Source organism: Camarhynchus parvulus, chromosome 2 (genome assembly GCF_901933205.1).
Source record: "Camarhynchus parvulus chromosome 2, STF_HiC, whole genome shotgun sequence".
Classification (NCBI taxonomy): domain Eukaryota; kingdom Metazoa; phylum Chordata; class Aves; order Passeriformes; family Thraupidae; genus Camarhynchus; species Camarhynchus parvulus.
The window spans coordinates 111,085,828-111,105,633 of record NC_044572.1 but is presented as its reverse complement, the minus strand read 5'-3'; the positions used below and the strand labels follow the sequence as shown (position 1 = coordinate 111,105,633).

Below are 19,806 nucleotides of genomic sequence, written 5' to 3'. Positions count from 1 at the left end.
AGTCATTTATTTTTCACCCAAAAGGTGACAGTTTTATTAATATTGCATAAGAAATGTCAGAAAAAGGCAGAGAGGGGGGAATTAATAAAAAATGAGAAACCTCTCTAAAGTTAACGGGAAACATGAAAAGCCTTATTTAATAAGTTTACATTTCAAATACTGTTTGTCCTTTCTCTCTGAAACAAACAAAAAATGAATAAGTCTTTGTACAGCGGTAGTTGTCATGCACGTAATAACGCTGCCTCTTGCTTTCAGAAAAGTCTCTTACATGGTGCTGCAGAGTTACAGCTACATCAAGACCTTTTACACACAGAGCCCAGTAAATTTATCCAGATGAACATGGATTAGGGCTTGTATAACTATGCAGATGTTAAGGAGAAATGAACTGAAATCACATAGAGAATCACAGAAGACGTGTATGATCTCACCCTAGGTGCAGCCATCTAGTGCCTATCTCTGTGCATGATAGGAGCAGCTACACACCAGCTTACACTTAAAAGTATCTAGTGGTGGAAATTCAGTGGCCTTGTCAGGAGCTCTATTTCAATACAGAAATTTTTCCTTGTGGCCTAACTGAAGCCAACTTAGTGTTAGCCTTGATGCCAGTGGACATGGAGATATTCCTGACTATTACTATTTTTCTTATCATAGAAGACAACTGTAATTCTATTTAGAGTGGAAACAGATCCTCTTTTATGTGGAAACATTATATAGTCTTAAATGTAGGACTGAAGGCAAACCAATGAATGAAAATTACTTCAATTGTTTTCAACTGAAATACTCAACAGTTACCATTCTTTCCAAGAACCTGGCTAAACCCCGGCTGAAAATCTAATATTCCTTGGATGCAGCATTAACTTATCCATAAAAGCCATGCATTACTTCTGCCTCTTTATTGTTGGCAGTCTTTTAGTGGAATCACATCAGGATGCAAGGCTCACCACTGAGCAAACCATGTGAATGACAGACCTCAAAACATGTTCTCCACCTGCACTTTATATGTTTATGTGTCTATTTGAATTATTTTTAAAACTTACCTGAATACAATAACATTGTCAGTAGTTTCCCATCATTTTTATATTATCCTTTTCCCATACTTGGCTTACTGGAAATGGACAGCATAATTAATTTAAGTAGGAAAAATTAACATAACTACGTTTGAGGACTTTACACATACTAACAGCTAAAAAAAGGAAGGAATCACAAGTCTTCTGAGACACCAAGTTGGTTCTGATTAATATAGCAAGAAAATTATAGCTGCACTGATGTGAATGGTACTAACTGTAAACACCAATGATTCACTACCCTGACATGTTGCCAGCACAGACTGCCTTCCACAGTTATCCTCACATTTCATTTCAGAGCTGATCTGACACTTGAATATGTTTCCTGTTTTAGGCCGAATAAAGCATGATCTAACTGTGAATCTCCAAATATTTTTGCATGCCACTGAAGATAGGAGGCAGGTGACTAAATTATAGAAAGCATTTTCTCACAATTACGAGGAAATGTTCAGATGAGCTGAAGAACATAAGTAACTGAAGCAAAAAGGACAGAGAAGTGCAATTTCTTACATTATTCTTCATAATTTACCTGAAACACATAACAAAACTTTTTCTACCCTAAAAAATGGTAAATATTTAAATTATTTAAATTTATTAATTATTTAATATTTATTATTATTTAAATTGAAATTTACAAATTTATCTAAGGTACTTAAATCTTGTTAAATTATACACACTTACACAGGTACACACTGTCAAAATACACATGTTAAAACTTTGTATCAAGTGGTACCAAAAAGACATATACAGTTAAATCAGATTTGAAATACTGAACACAATAAGGGCCCCTGCCTTTCTGAAGTTAGTGATAGAATTACCTGCTTTTCTGGAATATTGAATACTGTTCAATTGCAACATTAAAATTAGTTGGCTGTTAATGGGGCTTTACTCCCCAAAATAGAGGATAAGGTAAAACAAGCTTCTGGTAGAATAAATTAGAAATAAACATTTATTGATAGCAAATTTTTCCAGCTGTTCTATTGAAAATGACTCAAAGACACATTTTAATGTCAAAAGTGGTACCATAAATTATCTTGCCTGACAAATTTCTTAACACAGATCACAGATTTTCATCCACATGCTGGTGCCACTGTCCCATTAGCATTAGTCTGAATGAACTTGTGATTAAAAATAAAAGAGTGGTTTAAATGCTATCAACTTCTTGCTGGTTCAAATGGTGTGGTACTGGTTCAAGTGGTTTAAATGGTATCAACCTCTTTCACTGACTAATCAGCACAGCTTTTACAGTTCTTACCTTCTTCGCCATTTTAACTTGACTGACTTTGATTTCCACTCACTTTCTTTTTACCTGCTTATTTTTAGGGTTAAAGAGTTCCTCAGTGCCTTGTTTTCTCTCTGCTTCCACCCCTTAATAAACATATCTATTGAATTTTTAATAAACTATTTCAACTGCTTACCAATTTATGCATTTATCCCCCCAGGTCTTAAGTTATTTGCATCTCCATAACTGCTCCTTTTGCATCAAACATAGCCACTGCTGTATGCCATTATTTCACAATTAATAATTTAAACCAATTAAATTAAAATTTGATTTTTGTACTCAGCCAGCTGTACCTAGGTTTCATATGAGTAAGTGTTATTTCATTATTTCATATGAATAATTATTATTACAAATAATTATTATTTCATCCCCAAAATCTTGACAATTAAGAGCTTCATATTTATGAGATACGTATTTTTATCTGGTAGTTTGTAAACTTTATACAGAATCTTTTTTATTTTATGTTATTGTTATGGTAGTGTATGAAAGTGGTTATGAGGATTTGGGGGTTTATTCTATTTTTTTTATTGTATAGAATTGTAAATACTAAAATAGGGGATCAATGACATTCTGCTAAATTTCTTTCAACAAAGCTGTTTTTCACACAGTGAAAAGAGTGCTTTTTAAAGTGTATTTTTATGCTTCAAATTTTAAGAGTCTTCCTGGTCATTTAGAAGGTCCTAATCAAATTAGAATAGAGACTTAATGCCTTGATTCTACTTCCTTTTCTTTGTAATCTGATCCAGAAAATAAAAGAAAAAAGTATACAGTTACAACAAAATAGTGGTTTATTTAATAAGCATTATAGCTATAAATCACATAATAATCTCTGACATCTCTGAATAAGGTGTAGAACATCCTGCCTTTTAGCTGCTTGACACTAGGGCAACTATGTCAATTTAAAATGGCACCCCAGTCTTCTGTATAATTTGTGAAAGGAATCAGAGTCTTTGGAATGGATACTAGAGGGAAAAGAACACTAAACACATGCAAGTAAACATAAAGAAAACATTGGTAATGGTGGCCGCCAAGTTTTGGGTTTTACTTAACATTTTTGGACTATATACTCTTCCTGAAAATGGAATCAGTTAAGTACTTTGTAGTAGATAAAGTATTGTGTAGATATTAATATTTATTTACTATTTTAATATCTCTACTGTTACCAGAAGAGGAATTATTCTCTCACCCTGAAACACTAAAATAGGCATTCAGTATGCATTCAGTAGGATCTGGGAGCTCATATTTTCCACTGTAGTGCTTCTGTCATGAAGAGAAACTTAGAGAAGTCTCAAACTGAGGAAAATTACAATTCTATTTAAAAAGACAAACTTAGGGTACTAAGTCTCTCTAATCCAGACTGTTCTTGTGAAGTTCATCAGAATTTTAGTCACAATTAGGGAGTGGAAAATGGAGAAAAAATATGTACAGACATATTAAGTAAAGTCCTGTCCTTGCGGCATGAGGGACAGTCACTGAAATTGCCAGTATATACCAGGGAAAATACCAGCTACCTTGGGTGACATCGAATCCTAATGAATGTAAGTCCGAATATGGACATTTTTTTTAAAAATATCTCATCCAAAAGCAAGCAAGCCATGCAATACAGATACACTTTGCTTGGTAAATGATGTGGGAGCACTTAATTCTAAAGCACTACTTCTCACTCCTGAGCTAACTCATACGGAGGTTAGCACAGCCTATTTGCAAGTCCTGCTTGAAGAGAATATTAGCCAAAAAGCCTGTGTCATTCTCCAAGTCAAACAAATTTATATCAAAAGCAGCATTTGAGGTGCTGTAAAAGGGAAGAAGCTTGAAGGTGATCACAAAACACCATGATAACCTTTTATTTCTGTGTGGCCTCTGGTTCAGTAATATCCATGGGGCTTGTTCACATGGGTCTAAAAAACCACTCATTGCTTAAATAGAGACTTTTAAGATGCTGGCATAAAAGCTGAACAAAACCTTGAGTTTCCACAGATGTTCAATGTAGTAGTGTAATGGGAAGCCGTTTTTCTTGGTTTTATTTGCTTTTATATTTAGTGAAACCATAGTTAAGTTCTACAGCAACTGCTGTAGAAAGCTAGAATATGGCGAAGATTAATGCTCCAATGTCAGAAGCTGCAATTCCATTGCAATGATTTTCCTACTTCCAGTTTTTATTATTTACAGGTTTTTGTCAGCTACAGAACCTGCTTGAAACATTCCAGCATTTTATAAGCCTGACCATATTTATAGAAAATAAACAAATAACTGAATATGAATAAAGTGATAAAGAAACACATAAATTATATTCTTATATTACTTATGCTGGAATTGCCTCTCTGTTTATACTGACTGAGGCTAGAAAATCTACACCTCTTCCCAGACAGTTTGGATGGCTGGATGATAAAAAAACCCAGCATATTTGCACTCTTTTCTGTGCTTCTATACAACAGTGCCAGAAAGGCACTGTTTTAGGTTTTACCGCTTTGTGGATTGTCTCCTTGGCTGTAATAACTTCTGCTACACAGCTGAGAAATGAAAATAAACCAAAAAACAATGTAATGATATACAAGAATAGGAGACACAGAACCAAGAGGGGAAGAGAAAAACGGCAAAAATTGCAAGCGAATTAAGAAGACCATTAACAAAGGCAAATAGCTAAAAGAAAAGAAGGACCTTTAAATTACAGAAAATTATGTGGCACACATTCCATAAGCTTCTGTTCAAAGAGTATCTTTGGATAAGTCATAAGGAGGAGTCATCCAGGCTCCAAAGCACTTAGTTCTCTGCAAAGAGGAGCTACCTTGATGTTTATTGCATTAAGTCCAAGGCCTGAAGGAATCAGAGGTTACCAAAGAGAAAGAGAAAAAAGGTAAAGGAAGAAGTGGCATTTTTCAACTCTTTCAAAGCCTGATTGTGTTCTTAGAGCATTGTTCACTTACACCCTCAGTGCAAGGCCTTCACCGAGTGAACAACTTGTCCTCTTACTCCTCTTTCTACATGAGTAGCGCTAAGGAGCCAATATTTGCCCACACTTGGTAATTGAAGGGCATCCCACAGGGATGGGATGTTTTATGTTTGGGAGGTTCTACTCCTTGATGAAGACTCCAGACCTCACAGCCAACTCAGCAGTAAAAGAAAACTTTTCACTTCTCTGTTCAGATCGCTAGCAAAGAGGATTTTTTTCAGACTATAAACTTGGTGGGGTTTTTTTCTTTCTTTTTTTTTTTTAATTTTTTTTGGTTTTTTTTAAGTCTCAAGTGGAAAAAGTTTCCAAATTTTATTGAGCCATTGCAACCTTAATCTGTCTCCCTAAGGAAAATATAGTGCACCTATGTGACTTACAAACCTAAGAAATGTACCATTTATGTCAGTAAAAGGCCTTTCCATTGGAAAACACTTTTAAAAAGTAAGGTATTTTCATATTTCTTGTTGATTCTAGTCTGCCTCTGCCTAGATAAAATGATAGAAATGTTAAAATTACTTTTTATGTAATTTGGACCAAAAAACCCCCCAAGACCAACATAAATCAGAAAGCACTTCACATGAATAGAAAAAAGCATCTCTTTTCCTTCTCATTTGAGAAATTTTGAGCATCTGTTTTTCACTGTTTTTAAAATAGAGAAAAGATCAGATAAAATAATTCTGATTGAATTCACTATTAAAAAATTTGAAACAATGTACAATAATGGTCTTATTTAACTTGCTACTAATAATTTTAGCTTTCTAAATATGTATCACTATCTCTTCTCATTTATTACACTTCAGACAGACTGAAGAAAATGGAAACATATGACAAAAGTTTTCAGAAGGGTATTGCATATTTTAAAGGCTCTGCTCTCAGTCCTAGTGAAATCACACATTGCAGCTGCTATTAGTTCCATCAACATATTTGAAAACAACCAAAGTGATCACTGCTTCTTTAGGTCCTCAGTCAGAAAAGTTAGTGTTACACAAGTTAAATGTGACATTAAAGTGAAGCTGTAAACTCCATACAGCGTTATGGAGAAATAAGGTCATTTCTTAGTCAAAATCAGTTTATTTCCAATTTTGCCATGCCTTCTATTTCAATTTTGTACCTACTGACACCAGAACTTCTGATATTTGACTTTAAAGGGGAAAAAATAGATCTCTTTCTGCAAGGTAGTTAGTATTATGCTCTTGTCTGTCAAAGTGGAAATTTATTTTATACTTTCTTATCATACCTTGAGAATTTTGCACATTATCTCATAAACTGAAAATGTTTTCTCAGCTCGTGTCCAATCCCAGGTTGTGACCTTTAAAAAACAAATGAAACACAAAATAAACAGAAAAAGAAAAGAAGTTATTTTTGGTGGTTTTTAAGAATTAAGTTTATTAACAAAAAAAAAATCCCTAAATTATTTACATTGATTAAAATATATTCAGAAAGACCAAGCACTGCCTCAAAGCAACAACTAGCAGGGGCCAGACCCTTCAATCAAGGAAATGCTTAGGAGATGTCCTCCCTGTCCTTACAATGGAGATCCTCTGCATGCAGCCTGCTCTATGCAAAATGAAGATACTTCCCCTGGGAACTTGCAGGCTTTGCAGTGAGATCTTGAGAGGATGCAGCCCTTGAATTTTCATCTCACAGAGCCAGGGCCCTGCCCATTAGAAAACATGCTTCTCACCGCTTTCCTCCTTGTTGTAACTGCATGCCACTATTTGCTCCCAATCACCTACAGCGTTTGCAGATCCATAAAACCAGTCTCCAACCTTGCAATGTCCCAGACACTTACCCCACATCCCTTGAGATCCAGAGGGAAAAAAAAAACCAAGCATGAAACAACACAGGCAGATATTAATTTTTCTTTTTTTCTTACCAAGATCAATCTACTCCTAAATTCTAACAAACTAAGATTTGAAGAATAGCCTTTTTTTTTCCCCTCTGTTTTGGGACTTCACAACTGTTTTTAACTCTGTTTGTTTAAAGCAACTGTTTTACACAGAAAAATGCATATATAAAAGAATTAGATTAAATCATGGAAGGGTCAGTGTTAAGACTTAAATGAGACAGAAAGAGATAGATGAATATATTCAGTAAGGGAAGAGTTAAGGCAATATCAGAACAGTGTGTAAAATTTCCAAGGAAAATGCAAGCAGAAAACAGGAAAATATTAAAAATCTCAAAATAAAGAAGAAAGCCCAAAATAGAATAAAATTGAGGTTATAAATGAAAGAATAATCAACTTAATGGTAAGACACTTTGGACAGTGGTCCATATCCAAAGGAAGACAGCTGTATCATTAAATTTGTTAGACACAATGAAGAGGTTGATAAAAACATACATTACTGCTTCTACCAGAGTCAGGATAACATTTTTGAAAGTTTAAATAAATTTTAATAGTTTCTAGAGCCCAAGGAACAAAATATTGTATGAGATCTATTTATCTCTTATTTAAAGAGAAAGTAATCATTAATAGATCAAAGTTATTTTGATGCTGTATGAGAAAATTCTATATCTAACTAATTTTTAGTTATAAACATTGCTGTAATAGAAGATCCTTTAAGGAAATCACAGGCAGGAAGGAAAAGTTCAAAAACACTGTGTTATAGTTCCTCTTCTATTAGAATTTTCTTTATTTACAGTCATTGTCAAATGTAGTCTTCCCTATCTTATTGAACTGTGGGTATTAAACCACAAAGCTACTCTTTTTCCTATGGACAAAAAGATAAATTTCTCACCATGAACAGAAAAATGGGGAGAGGAGCCTTGCTACAGTCCCACTGAGCCCACAACACCCAGTCACACCAGATGAAGTCCTATTGTTCCACAAGGAAAAGTCATTATTATTGCTCCTGAAGCACAAAGTCATTTGGAGTTATGTTTAAAAATTTATGATAGGCTCCATATTTTGGGAGGGAATATAAGAGCTCCCTCTTCTCCCCTGGTTTCCTAAGATTTTGTTTGTAACTGTAAAGGGACTTCTTTTCAGGTCAAAACAAAACTCTTTCTGTACAAAGATATGTGCAAAACAAAAGCAATTGTAGAATTAAGACACCCATAGAAATTGCTGCACCATTCACTTTTAATGATTTAATTTAAAATATTGAGTAGCAAGAGAAAGGATGTTAGTGGCTCTTTCTCAAGTAAATTTCCAATTGTAAATTGAAAGATATTGAAAACCACCAGAGTTGACACAATTAATAATTCTAAAGAAGGAAATGTGCCAGGAAATAATAGAAAAAATAATAGTAAAGAAGTAATTTTCTTTAATAATTTCAAAATGAAAATAAGAAACACTAGGATTGCTCTTTTATCTGAGTATGGGAAGTAGAAGTTCTATTGATCAAACAGATAAAAAAAGAGGCAGGGGAGGCTGTTGATAGACATTGTTTAAACACACGCTTCTCTAATGTGTTAGACTTTGGCAGAGACTGGGGAAATACTTTTGTTTGATTTTCTGGTTAAGAAAGTTTGCAGGACATCTCTTTTCGGAAAATAACTGTCCAAGCAGTTTATATTGCACATATAACTAAAGCAGTTTTAATTTTAACTACACTTTATACATCTCCTAAAAAGAAGCTCTGAAACTGTCATTGAAACTTTGTTCATAATATTTTCTAATCCCTGGAAGAGACAAATTTTCCAAATAGCAAACTTAACTGTGTATGTAAAAGTTTGCATAAAGAAAATAGGATTTTAGAAGTGTGCAATTATTATATACATTACATGTTGGAGCTGGTTGAACTTTAAGGTCCTTTCTAACATAAACATTCTATGATTCTATGTCTTTAAGGCAGCTCTGTAGGAGCTCTTCCTCTGTCCTAAAAAAAGCATGCTTATCATTCTGCTTCCCTCCTACTCCATGAAGAGAAAATATTTTTCTCTGCATTTGAACAGTTTTTCTATTTTAGACTAGGAATCAGAATCTGGCAATACAAATTCATTTTTTGCTTGCAGCTGAGCTGAAACAAGAGCTACAAAAACTTGAGGATGGATTTCTTGTCTTATACAATATCAGCTTGCCAAGATTTTCCTTACTCATGTCACCATGGTTCAGGTTCCTCATATGAACATATTCTTTTCAGATCCATTTATCACACCCCTTCAGACATTTACCCCCTACAACTATATTATTCCTACAAATTTATGATTCTTTAGTAAAGAGGCTTGTGGTCTCTTCCACAGTTCTTACAAAAGAATAATCTTCCTCTTTGGTATTGAACAGGATTTCTCATCATTGTTTCTGATTCTATCTAGTACCCAGAATGGAGTTGGTTTTACTTGACAGGCAGCAAATGCTGCAGTAGGTCTGGCAAAGACAGGAGAGATGTTTTTGAATTAAGGTGCTTGTTATCATAATCTGACATTTTAATCGGACCCTGACAAATTAATTAATAGACCTGAGAGAGCCAAAATCCCACATCCATGAACTAGTCTGCAAACATTGAACATATGATGTTTTCAGTTCATACTTACTTCCACTCCCCATGTCTTTCATGTGTTTTTAAACCTTTTGCTAAACGAACACCAATAGTTACTGATGATCAATCTAAAGATTTGCAAGATGACTTTGAATTACCTCAGGAAGATATTGCCCCAAGAGGAGGTAGATGCCCCATCTCTGAAAGTATTCAAGACCAGGTTAGACAGGCTCTGAGCAACCTGCCCCAGTTGAAGTTGTCCCTGCTTGCTGTAAGGAGGTTGCACTAGATGACCTTTAAAGCTCCCTTTCAACCCAAACTATTTCATGATTCTGTTTCAGGCAGGAAGGAGCTACAGTCTGACAAACACAGGGTTTAGCAGCAGTCAGAAAGGTCACCCAATAAACAGGAAAAATTAATCCACATGACTCTTCCTGCTGCAGGCATGGATGGGACTGCTACTGTCTCCTTAGCAACTGGCTTAAAAGTTAGCTAGAGGATCTTTACTGCATCTTAGATGTACCATAAGACAGTGAAGGTAAATTGCTGAGTATAAGACGAGTGCTAAAATTTTGCCTGGTGTTCCCAGTGAGATTCTAATTAATATTTTAACTTAAACCAATTTCATTTGATTCCGTACCTTCCTTTTGGTGCTCTCAAGCAGCAAAAACTTACATTCAGGATGGAATCTAAATAGAGATATACTGCCATCTCTACAGCATGTAAAAAGCTTTTATACTTCCCCAAATCTCAGCGGTTTCTCTAGAATGATTCTCTAGTTTAAATCTAACCATGTTGCTTTGGGCCTGTTCTGTCTGCCAAAAGAAAATTAAAAGCTCCCTTTTAACATAAGCAGATTTCTCTTTTATTTTTTAAGTGTTCATTTAAGTGTGGGAAAATAAGTTCTTGCTAGATATCCAATCATCTGATTAAGAGCTGTTTTCCATCACTTCTCTACCACACACCCTGAAACTCTTCAATGCTGTTAGCTACAGTCCTGCTAGCCCAATGAGTGGTATCTCATTGTGAAAGACTTGTACATATTATATGACATTATTTTATTTAATAACATTTATTCCCACTAAGCATAAGAAACATACTTACTGGAGGTGCTATAAATTTATAAAGGGAAGATCCCCTCAGTGCTAGAAACTTTGGTGTGTACATTCGGTCCTGAAGGGAGTCTTGTTCCCGTTCTTCAGTCCAGCCCATGTAGACTATCTGACAAAAAAATCAATAGTGTTGACAATTTCTCAGAAATTTTCTTTTGTTGCAAGTATTTCACATGCATAAACTGATGTCTGTTAAATTTAACATAACTGCAAACCTTGAACCCCAGACACAATATCATACATTGTCAGTTTTTATAAATGATGCCTGTTAGGACAATGCAAAAGCATGAGAAGAAATATTTATTGTACTAGCAACAACAAAAAACCTAAACCACATACTCCAGGGGTGTTAAAGGTGTATTCTACATATTTGCTGACAGATCATGTCAGTGAAATTTAATGTAAGTGAAGTGTAAGGAGCCACCAGTCACGAATTCTAAGTCATGCAGCTGCTATTATACAGCAACATAGATACAGCCTCCACATGCAAGTTCACAGTCACACATTAAACAATATGATGTTACAAATTTCATTTCCAAATAATGTCAATTTTTTTTTTTTTTTTACTCCCTGAAAATCTGTGTAGGAGTGTTGAACCTTTTTGCTTAGAAAGAGGAGATTAGCAGACTATTTTCAGTCACTATTTTGAACAGACTTCATCTGTAGCTACAACGGAGTTGTAGAATCCTGTAGAGTCTTACCACTACCAGCAGATCTTCTGACACAGATGTTTGAGCTAGAACTTAATCCAGCTCACTTCAGATGTAATTTCCTACCTATCTTGTTAATTTTGAGTTATTTAATATCAAATTCCTAAACAGTAGAACTTGAGTCACCACTATGCCAACTTCTGGAGAATCACTGAACAGGAAGTAGACACATCAAGGGACATTTGATTTATAACCATGCCATTAGTAATAGAATACATTTTCCAGTGTGCACGGGTACACTACTGCTACAGAAAATAGTTCAACCCATATTTCATACAGTGCTGCTCATGGGATAGATCTATTTTTAAATGTCTGTGTGAAACTGATCTCTACATTAACAAAGAAGTTGTGGGATATTGTCTTAAATGACAGTATTAATAGTGTAAGGAAAATGGTAATAATTACGTAACAAAAAGGTAAAAAACTCAACAAGTTTGTAAGTGCACCAGTGGTATGAATGTCCTTAAAATGAATGTTTTTGCTGCATGTTTTATCCTCCCAGATTTTAAATGTTGTGTACCTTTTGAAAAGAAATTTACACTAGTTTATTCCCGTACTTTTGGGCAGAGAATTTTCAGCAACATTTCTTTATGGAATATCCATTAAAATTAAAATAAATTGTGTGTCTATTGTTTTACTTTTTCTCTCTTCTTTTTTTTTTTTGGGGGGGGGGGGCGGGGGGAACAGGGGAGGTTGTATATTTTTATCCTAACACTGGAAGTTATAAGCTTTCTTTTTCAAAATCCCCTTGTATGAAATCAACACTACTAGTCTCTGTCACAGTTTATTTGATATTTTATGGTCTATAACCAGAGACAGAGAGAAGGTCCATTTTTCTCTTACTACAGGGACACCTCAATACTTAATTATTTTGTCAATATCAAACACTAGAACTGTCATATAGTGTCAGGTTCAATGACGAATATGTTTTGAAATATCTGCTGGTTTGGTGACTAAATAAGTTTATAAAAGTCAAAAAGAAGACAGGTCTGTACCACAATATTCAACTACCAAAAAGAATGCTTAACACTGTATTTTTATGCAGTAACAAAAAAGCCATGTTCTCTGAAATCTCATTCATTCCTGAATGAAGAACAATTCAGAAGGAAAAAAAAAACCCAAACAAACAACTGACTGGTAAAGTAAGAGAAGCTTTAAATTATTTCAATTCAATATTTATTCAAATTTCTCTCATTTCTGCTGCTTCATATGCTATCCATAAATAAGATCCTCATCCCTCTGACTCGACTGCAGTCTCTAGATCTCATGACTGAGGTGGTTTAAGACAAAAGAGGTGTGAAAATATAAACAAATTGTACTACCACGTGCAGAAGTTTGGCACATTTTCTGTCTATAACTCAAGAAAATGCATGATCTCTAATTTCTACGAATTGAGACATCTATGCTTCAAAATAAATTCAATTGAACTAATTTGATCATCTTGATTTCTTTCATTTAAATTGGACACACAGTAAGATATCATCTTGCCTGATGATATTTAATATCCCTGTAACATTGTACGTAATCCCCTCTTAGTGTTTTTCTCTTTCATATTTCTACATCTACTATTCATCACAATAACAGGATACAGTCACCCATGCTGTGCAGAGGTGTTGATATTCCACGTTTGATTGACTCAATACTAAAGTAGCCATGAAATTTAGAGCAATTGCTCCCTTAGATATTTCTCATTTGCCTCTGTAGATCATGAGGAAAAAATTAGATTGATTTTCCAGACAACCTGCTGTACCAAAAGTTTTATTAACAGAAAATCATTTCTCCTTCAGGCTCAATACCTGCTATTCAACACAGAGAGGAACTGTCAAGCAAAGGCTGTATGATTATAATTAGGAACATTTACAAGTTTGTTTGAGTGCACGTGCATATTCACATGTACGGATTAAAATAGCACAGGCTATACTCTGGAAAACAAGGCAAAACTAAACAAATACTAAAACCAAAACTTGACAACTACTTTAATAGATAACTCTGAGAATTATGATAACTTTTAAGTTTCTAAAGTGATCTCAGTTTATCTAAACATATTAGACGGGTGAAATTAAATAAAATATTGCAATTTTCTATAAAATGAAGCTGAGAAACTGTTGAAAATTTTCACTTTTGTGGTAAAGTAGATGACATTTTTGAAACAGTTACTGGGAAACATTCTGACTTCTAAAAAAGCTTTGACCTATAAAACTTTGAGAAACTTATTTACTTGAAAGGGATTGTAACTTACAAAATTAATAGATCATGCATATATATGAACAGAAATATTGGATGAATATGATATATGACTGAGAGTTTTGGATTGCATCTTAGTGTAGCTGCACATGGGGACTTGGCACATATGGCACTTCATGAAGTTATGAAATTCCAGAATTTCATTTCTGAAAATAAATGCTTAGCACAGACACACAACGAACAGATATAAATGCTAATCACAAATAGTGCATAGCATGCTCCTTTATAAAATCAAAAAATCTAGTTAGTTTTTATCCTTATCAAGTTTTTTGAGTGCCTATAAAACTGTTGATTGTTATCAACGAATGTGGAAGGGGTGGTGAAAACAGATTTTATTTATGATTCACATTCCATTCAAAAGATAATTTTTGTATTCCTGATTTCTAAGTTACCTCAACAGCTCATTCTTCAAAATCAAATGGTGACACAAATTAGTTAACTTAGTGGCTGCTGGTTCAGTAACAAAGATTCAATAAGTCATTATGGTTTATGACTTGAATCGTGGACAATTTAAAAAAATCTATATTGAAATGATAAATGAAACAGGACAATTTCTTCAGTCAAAAATCCATAATCTTGTAATTTAATATGTTCTTAAATCACACAGACATCCTAATCAAGCAAGATGAATTGCCATATTTTATATCAGTCCAACATATTGCTAAAAATTACTTAAATAGCCTTGACGATCAGGGTGACTTTTTTAGAGTTTTTACACATTATATTTTAGGAAGAATAGTAAGACAAAAATACAAGAACATTTCCCCAAAATGAAATGTAATATCTATGTGACATAAAAGTGAGGCAATTCAAAGATCAGAACAGATGCACTGACAGCTTTTTATCTTGCAAGTCTAATACTCACACTGACTTTATGTGAAATTGTGCTGTAGGGTGACAGGATGAACATGGGATCCAAAGACTAATAAATATGTCAGAAAACACAGAGGGAAAGTAATGAGGGATAAGAAATTCAGATAATGCTCTCTACTCTGCTTTTAATATAATTTTCTCTGTACTTTTAAAAATAATTTTTGTATAGTCTAAAAATTCATTATAGTCAATTGTTAGCAGTAAAACAATAAAAAACCACACTGGAAAAGTGGGGAAAAGTGGAAGAAAAAGGCTGGTCACAATGCAATCATTGGCAAAGTCTATTCTGCTTAGGAACTGGTTTAGGAAAAGGCTTAGGAATTTTATGCTAAGTAAAAAAATTTTCAAAGTCAACAGAAGAACTAATCACATAAAATTTCAAATGGATGCTAGAAAAATTTTGCCCTATTTTAAATGAAGTCAAAATGTCTCCTATCCTGTTTTTCAGGTTTTTGAAAAGCCTGCTAATTTTTCCACATTTTTTTTACTTCCCATTAACTATTTTTTTTCTTCCTCATTAAAAAAAGTTCGCTAAACTTTAGCTATCACTGACAGCTCCAAAGATCACTCAACTATAAATAGGTTATTCCATCTAAGGTTACACATGTATTGTATCTCACAACTTAATTTTCTTCTGTGTAAGAACTCACATTGTCATCTTGCTACCAGATCAAGGCTGAGTATAGGTTTCCCATTTGGCTTTGTCTTGTTCTATTTTTGAAATGACCACACAAAAATTGAGGAAATATTATCAGGTCTTAAAGTAAATAATGTCAGAGAAAACAGAAAATAGTTCTTAATTATCAAAGATGATTTTTTGCTTACAATCCAGATAAATTAAAACTCGTATCAAAGACTGAAAACAGAGCACATTTGCTTTCTTATCAAATAACATCAGAATTAAAGGCAGATGTTTACAATAGCAAAACTTGCCTGGACCTCCATAGAGATCTGTCCAGAATTGACAGTGCTGTTTGAAAATCCTGCACAACAATTTGTTACATTCAACAGCATCCCATGAGAAAACCTTGCACATTCCCAATGAGATGTCCTGGATCTTGCTAGAACTCAGGACTATATTGACTGCTGCATGCCATCACTCCCTCCACAGTTTGAAAAATTACGGCTACATGTGGATACAGGACAGTTTCAAAACAGGTAAAGAACTGTATGTTGCTTTTCCAGGTTTCTTCTTCTTGTTATAATCTACTAATCCAGAGAAACATTTTGGCTCACTCATTGGGTTTTTCATCCAGTGCTACACGTTAATAGTCACAGTTTATTTCAAAGCACTCATTTTACTTATTTAAGACTTCTAAGTAGCTGTTTATTGAAATAAATTGTTCTAACAACAAAGTCAATTTGAACCTTAATTGGGCAACTGTGTGCCTTTGTCAAAATGTCAACATTAGAAGTTAGGATTTTTTGCCTCTCTTAAATTATTCAAGTCAATGCACAATTACGTGTATTTAAAATTCATTACAATTTTAATTTGTTCATTTTAATAGGGGTGATTAGCATTTAGAAAGCACAGAATTTTTCCAAGAAAGACCTTATGCAGCTGTTATTACAACGATGAATTTGGATGCAAACTGCAGTATTAGATACCAATCTATATTAATTTCAGGAGTGTGGTGTATGTGAAATTATGAGTAGGAATCAATACAAAAATAGCTCACGCTAGTCCTGTCTTCCAGGATATTGACTGTGTAATTAAAAAAATATAAAAAATTAGCTAGAGTAGCTAGCCAGCATGTGGCAAACTCCCTGAAATGCACAAGGGATGTGTGCATTTTATACAGCATTAAACATTTTCCTGCTAAATAGATATGGTAGCTAGATGATGAAAAAAAAAATCTCATGTTATCTAAAGTAATCTGCCTTCCTCACCTGACTGACCCTTCTCCTTCTTGTAGACTTCTCTTATTTACTCACCACATAACTCACCTTCCAAGCAATTTACACATCAACACAATTTAAACATCCCTGAGCAGGTTCATTTGATTACCAGGATTACCACCGAGGAGACTCATTCCTGATGACATCAGAGGCATTTTACAGCAGACCTGAGAGGCTTCAGATCTTCACCGATACCCTCAACAGGGCAGCTTTCAGCAAACACTTTGAAAATGTGCATGTCTCACACATTTCCTGACTAAAATTACTATATATCACACTACCATCATTTCCCCCTCCTTTTACTGTTGTATTACTGGAACCAGTAGGGAAAAAACACAAAAAAATCTTTGATATATGGCCATTTTTGAATTCCTACTTGTTAATTTTTCACCTGAAATTGAAGGTGAAATTTAGGAACAGGCACAAGAACAGCTGCAAATTTTAATCCAGAATGAAATTTCTGGGGGATTTTGAGGGTTTAAAATAGATAACAGTACAATACAGCAAGCTCAGCACCCATGTGAAAAGAAAGTAAACATCATTTATTTTAAAGTCTAGTAGCTTGACTGGTTTTAAGACTTGTCTTTTGATTAATGGCCTTTTTTTACTCTTCTAAATGTACACAGCATGTATTTTTCATGCCTAAAATAAAAATGGGTCAAAAAAATTATTTGAAATAATCACTCTGGAGGGCATGATCTCTCCCTTTTGACGAACAACCTATCACATTCATCTTTTTCACCACAGGGTAGACTACTGAAAGATGCTGAATGAAGAAAAAGATCAGAATATTACAAGTCACCAGACAATGCCTTTCAGATTTTTGATGGTGCCACTGAGCAAACAACTAAATATTTATCCTTCCTAAGTACTAAGGTGAGTGAAATATTTACAGAAACATTTAATACCATTCCTAACTTGTCCCAGGAGTATCTTTCAATTGGATTTCAATGACTGGCTACAGATAACTTTTGGATTTTCTTTTTCTGTTTCTCTGAAAAAGACTGGCAAGCAGAACTTGGACAGGACTAGTGCAATTTAGGCCATGTGGCTGTCCCTGTGAGATCACACAGCTCATGCAGCTGCCTTGCTCACATCCTGAGCTTACTGAACTCAGTCCAAAGGAGATGGTAACATGGAAGAACCCCAAATGACTGAGTATACAGAAAATACAGATGATGGGGTACAGGTTGTTTGAAATGAATTTTAGCAAAAAATGTTTTGAGTTTGCATAACATCAGAATTACATTTCTATAGAATTAGATGTTTACATTTCAAAGTGCTCACAGAGGCAGAATAAACCTGCAAATAATCAATGTATACTAAAGTTGTCTTTGAAGTCTCTGATGCTGCTGTTTGCACAGCAAAATAAACATTCCTGAGAGAAATCCCTTTTTTGGTATCAATGACTTCACAAGATCTGACTTAGAAATATTTTTATACCTTTGTGAGAACAAAGTTTGAAAATTAGTAGTTCACATTTATATGTAATTATACAAAAGCCTTTTTAGACTTTAGTAAAATATTTTATTCAAATACTTTAAATGCATGGAATCAACATCAATAATCAATAGAATAAATCTATCCATGGGCACTTGTTTATATTTTCATTCTCAATAATTTAAATGGCAACTGATGAAAATAGCTATTAATGCTTGCAAAATTTCTTTGACTATTTCTACTGAAGAAAAGTTATTTTCAATCCAGTCTGATTATTAAAATAAAGACTTCTGCAATCTGAAACTGTCCTTAAGACTTTCTCGGGGTCTCAGAAAACACAATTACTGCTAATAAACTCCCAGAATAATAAAAATAAAAATAAAACCTTCAAAAATTGAAATTGAAAATTGACAAGAAATAATTGAAAATTGAAAATAAAACCTTCAAAAATTTTAGAGCAGCATTACTTTGCCTCTCGGAAATAAAACAATTCTTTTAAGCACTCAATGCATGTAATTGAAAGAAAAATAAAACAAGAGTTGAAATTTTATTTTCAAAAGTACAGAACATGGAAACCTACAGATGAGAAATTTTGCTGCATCTGCACAATGTCTTTGGAGAATCAATGTTACTATTGCCAGTTACTAACAGAAAAAAAAAACCAAGAGGTGTTATAAAATTTTAATCAAATCAATAAAGAATACTCCCTAAGGTAATTTTGTATCTTATTAGCTACAGCAAATAATCTTTTGTCTAATGATTTCACAGTTTTCAAGACCATTAAGCAATAGGTCTAATTAAGCTTAATTTCTAAATAGAAAGTGATAATAACTCTTCTTTATTTATAAAAAATGAACAATGCAGTAAAACTTCAGTTCAGATCATATAATGTAATAACAAATTGTAAATTAATCCATAAATTTAATATATATAGATAACAGAAGTATTTCTTTTTTTTATTAGAAAAATCAGACAGTGCTTATACACTATCCTCCTTTAACTCAAAATGTATTTCAAATATATCTATAAAAGAAATTAAGACCACTTTTAAAAAAATAATAGTTGAACAGATAAAACCTGTTTTTAAACTAACTGGTCCCAATGATCTTCCACTACAGCTGAATAAGTATAATGTTATGGATCACTGCTTTTCTCTTTCACCTGCCTTCAGAATTCGAACTTTCAGTCACAAAAGCCTGAAAAATAAGCTGTTTTTATAAAAACAAATAAATACTCTGCAGTTGAAATCCAGAGTAAGTCCTCTGACAGACAGTGAGATTTACTCACTATGTCCGTTTTGTAGCACTATGGCAAAGAAATTATGTAGCAAAGCACCACTGATGCCTTTTAGTGTTTTTAAAATTTCTCAATTACTTCTCTTGGTGAGAGATGTTATGACATCTCCATTCTTAAGGTCAGTCACAATCTGATGGGGGAAAGTCCAGAGCAATCTGATTTATGTAGGCCATTCTCTGAGCAGGATTCTGACCAGATGACCTACAAAACCTCATGCAATATAAATTATTCTGTGATTCTTGGATCTCAAAGCAGCCATATCTGTCTTGGAATCTGTTTTAAAGTGGTCTTGACTTACTGCTCTTAGAAAAACATCTTCAGCATTGTTTTCATTATAGTTTCACATTATTTCATTACTAGATACAAACCATATGCAGTAGTTCACATTTCATAATCCATCTGTAGTTGCCTAGGATTTTCTAAACGTCCCCACTTTTTATCTACCTTAATTTTCAGAGAGGCTGTGTATCAAGTTTCTCACCGGAGATTTCATCCTTAAAATACACTCCGTAAAG

General features: G+C 33.9%; 1 protein-coding gene across 2 annotated transcripts in view; it reads right to left on the bottom strand.

Moving 5' to 3' along the window:
- The window catches only part of SNTG1 (syntrophin gamma 1), a 318,609-nt gene that overhangs the window by 40,612 nt on the left and 258,191 nt on the right, over positions 1-19,806 (bottom strand). For both annotated transcript variants that reach the window (XM_030971023.1, XM_030971024.1), the window contains exons 13-14: positions 10,822-10,938; positions 6,534-6,605 (exon numbers count right to left, since the gene is read on the bottom strand). In XM_030971023.1, coding sequence (XP_030826883.1) covers positions 6,534-6,605; positions 10,822-10,938 — 189 coding nt within the window. The remainder of the gene's footprint in view (positions 1-6,533; positions 6,606-10,821; positions 10,939-19,806) is intronic.